Source organism: Sapajus apella, unplaced genomic scaffold, assembly GCF_009761245.1.
Source record: "Sapajus apella isolate SASKATOON/1434 unplaced genomic scaffold, GSC_monkey_1.0 scaffold2, whole genome shotgun sequence".
NCBI classification, from domain to species: domain Eukaryota; kingdom Metazoa; phylum Chordata; class Mammalia; order Primates; family Cebidae; genus Sapajus; species Sapajus apella.
The window spans coordinates 81,676,819-81,678,540 of NW_022436942.1; the positions used below are offsets into that span (position 1 = coordinate 81,676,819).

At 49.9% G+C, this 1,722-nt stretch overlaps 1 protein-coding gene across 1 annotated transcript in view; it reads left to right on the forward strand.

Annotated features, from left to right (window-relative positions):
- The window catches only part of KMT5A (lysine methyltransferase 5A), a 20,521-nt gene that overhangs the window by 16,103 nt on the left and 2,696 nt on the right, over nt 1-1,722 (forward strand). Inside the window, exon 6 of the mRNA XM_032243465.1 lies at nt 114-304. Coding sequence (XP_032099356.1) covers nt 114-304 — 191 coding nt within the window. The remainder of the gene's footprint in view (nt 1-113; nt 305-1,722) is intronic.

A 1,722-nucleotide genomic window follows, 5' to 3' on the forward strand; every position in this document is an offset into this window, starting at 1 on the left:
AAAAAAAAAAAAAAAAAAAAAAAAAAATGTCCTCAGCTCTCCAGAGGCCTGCTGTGCATGGTGGCATCCATTACTGTTATGAGCCAACACCTTCTCTTATCACCTCCTGACAGATTGACCTCATCGATGGCAAAGGCAGGGGTGTGATTGCCACCAAGCAGTTCTCCCGGGGTGACTTTGTGGTGGAATACCACGGGGACCTCATTGAGATCACCGACGCCAAGAAGCGGGAGGCTCTGTACGCACAGGACCCTTCCACGGGCTGCTACATGTACTATTTTCAGTATCTGAGCAAAACCTACTGGTAAGTCTACTGTTGCTTTAAGTGGCTTTTCTGTCTTCTGGGCAGTGAGTAGAGCCCAAAGGGCCAGGAACTCTGATTCTGTATGGTATTTTACTTAGTAGAGATGGGGTTTTGCCATGTTGGCCAGGCTGGTCTTGAACTCCTGACCTTAGATGATCCAACCGCCTTGGCCTTCCAAAGTGCTAGGTTTACAGGTGTGAGCCACTGTGCCCAGCCTGTTGTTGCCTTTTTTCAAAGCTGTGGTGTAACTATCCTGTGCTTCACTTGTTTTTTTTCTTTGATTTTTTTTTCTTTGAGCTCTGTTGCCCAGGCTGGAGTGTAGTGGCGTGATCTTGGCTCACGGCAACCTCCAGCTCATGGGTTCAATCGATTCTCCTGCCTCATCCCCCTGGATAGCTGGGATTACACGTGCCTACCACTATTTCCAGCTAATTTTTGTATTCTTTTTAGGGTTTCTTCATGTTGACCAGGCTGGTCTTAAATTCCTGACCTCAGATGATCCACCAGCCTCAGCCTCCCAAAGTGCAGGGGTTACAGGTGTGAGCCACTTCGCCTGGTCCCAGCCTCCTTTTTTTTTTGAGACAGAGTGTCGTCACCCAGACTGGAGTGCAGTGGCACAATCTTGGCTCACTGCAACCTCTACCTCCTGGGTTCAAGCGATTCTCCTGCCTTAGCCTCCTGAGTAGCTGGCAGACTCCATTTGAAAAAAAAAAATAGCTTTGTGAATTGGGCCAGACTTGGTGGCTCATGCGTGTAATCCCAGTAGTTTTGGAGGCTGAGGCAGGAAGACAGATAGAACCCAGGAGTTTTAGACCAGCCTGGGCAACATAGGGATATACCCTGTCTCTACAAAAACTTTAAAAATTAAAAAAATTAGCCAGGCATGGTGGTGAACACTTGTAGTCCTAGCAGCTCTGGAGGCTGAGGTAGGAAGATTGCTTGAACCTAGGAGGTTGAGGCCACAGTGAGCTGTGATCACGCCACTGCACTCTAGCCTGGGTGACACAGCGAGACCTGTCTCAAAAACTAAATTTAAGGCCAGACGCAGTGGCTCATGCCTTTAATCCCAGCACTTTGGGAGGCCAAGGCGGGTGGATCACAAGGTCAGGATTCAAGACTAGCCTGGCCAAGATGGTTAAACCCTGTCTCTATTAAAAATACAAAATTAGCTGGGCGCGGTGGCTCACGCCTGTAATCCCAGCACTTTGGGAGGCCGAGGCGGGTGGATCACGAGGTCAAGAGATCGAGACCATCCTGGTCAACACGGTGAAACCCTGTCTCTACTAAAACTGCAAAAAATCAGCTGGGCGTGGTGGCGCGTGCCTGTAATCCCAGCTACTCAGGAGGCTGAGGCAGGAGAATTGCCTGAACCCAGGAGGCGGAGGTTGCGGTGAGCCGAGATCGCGCCATTGCACTCG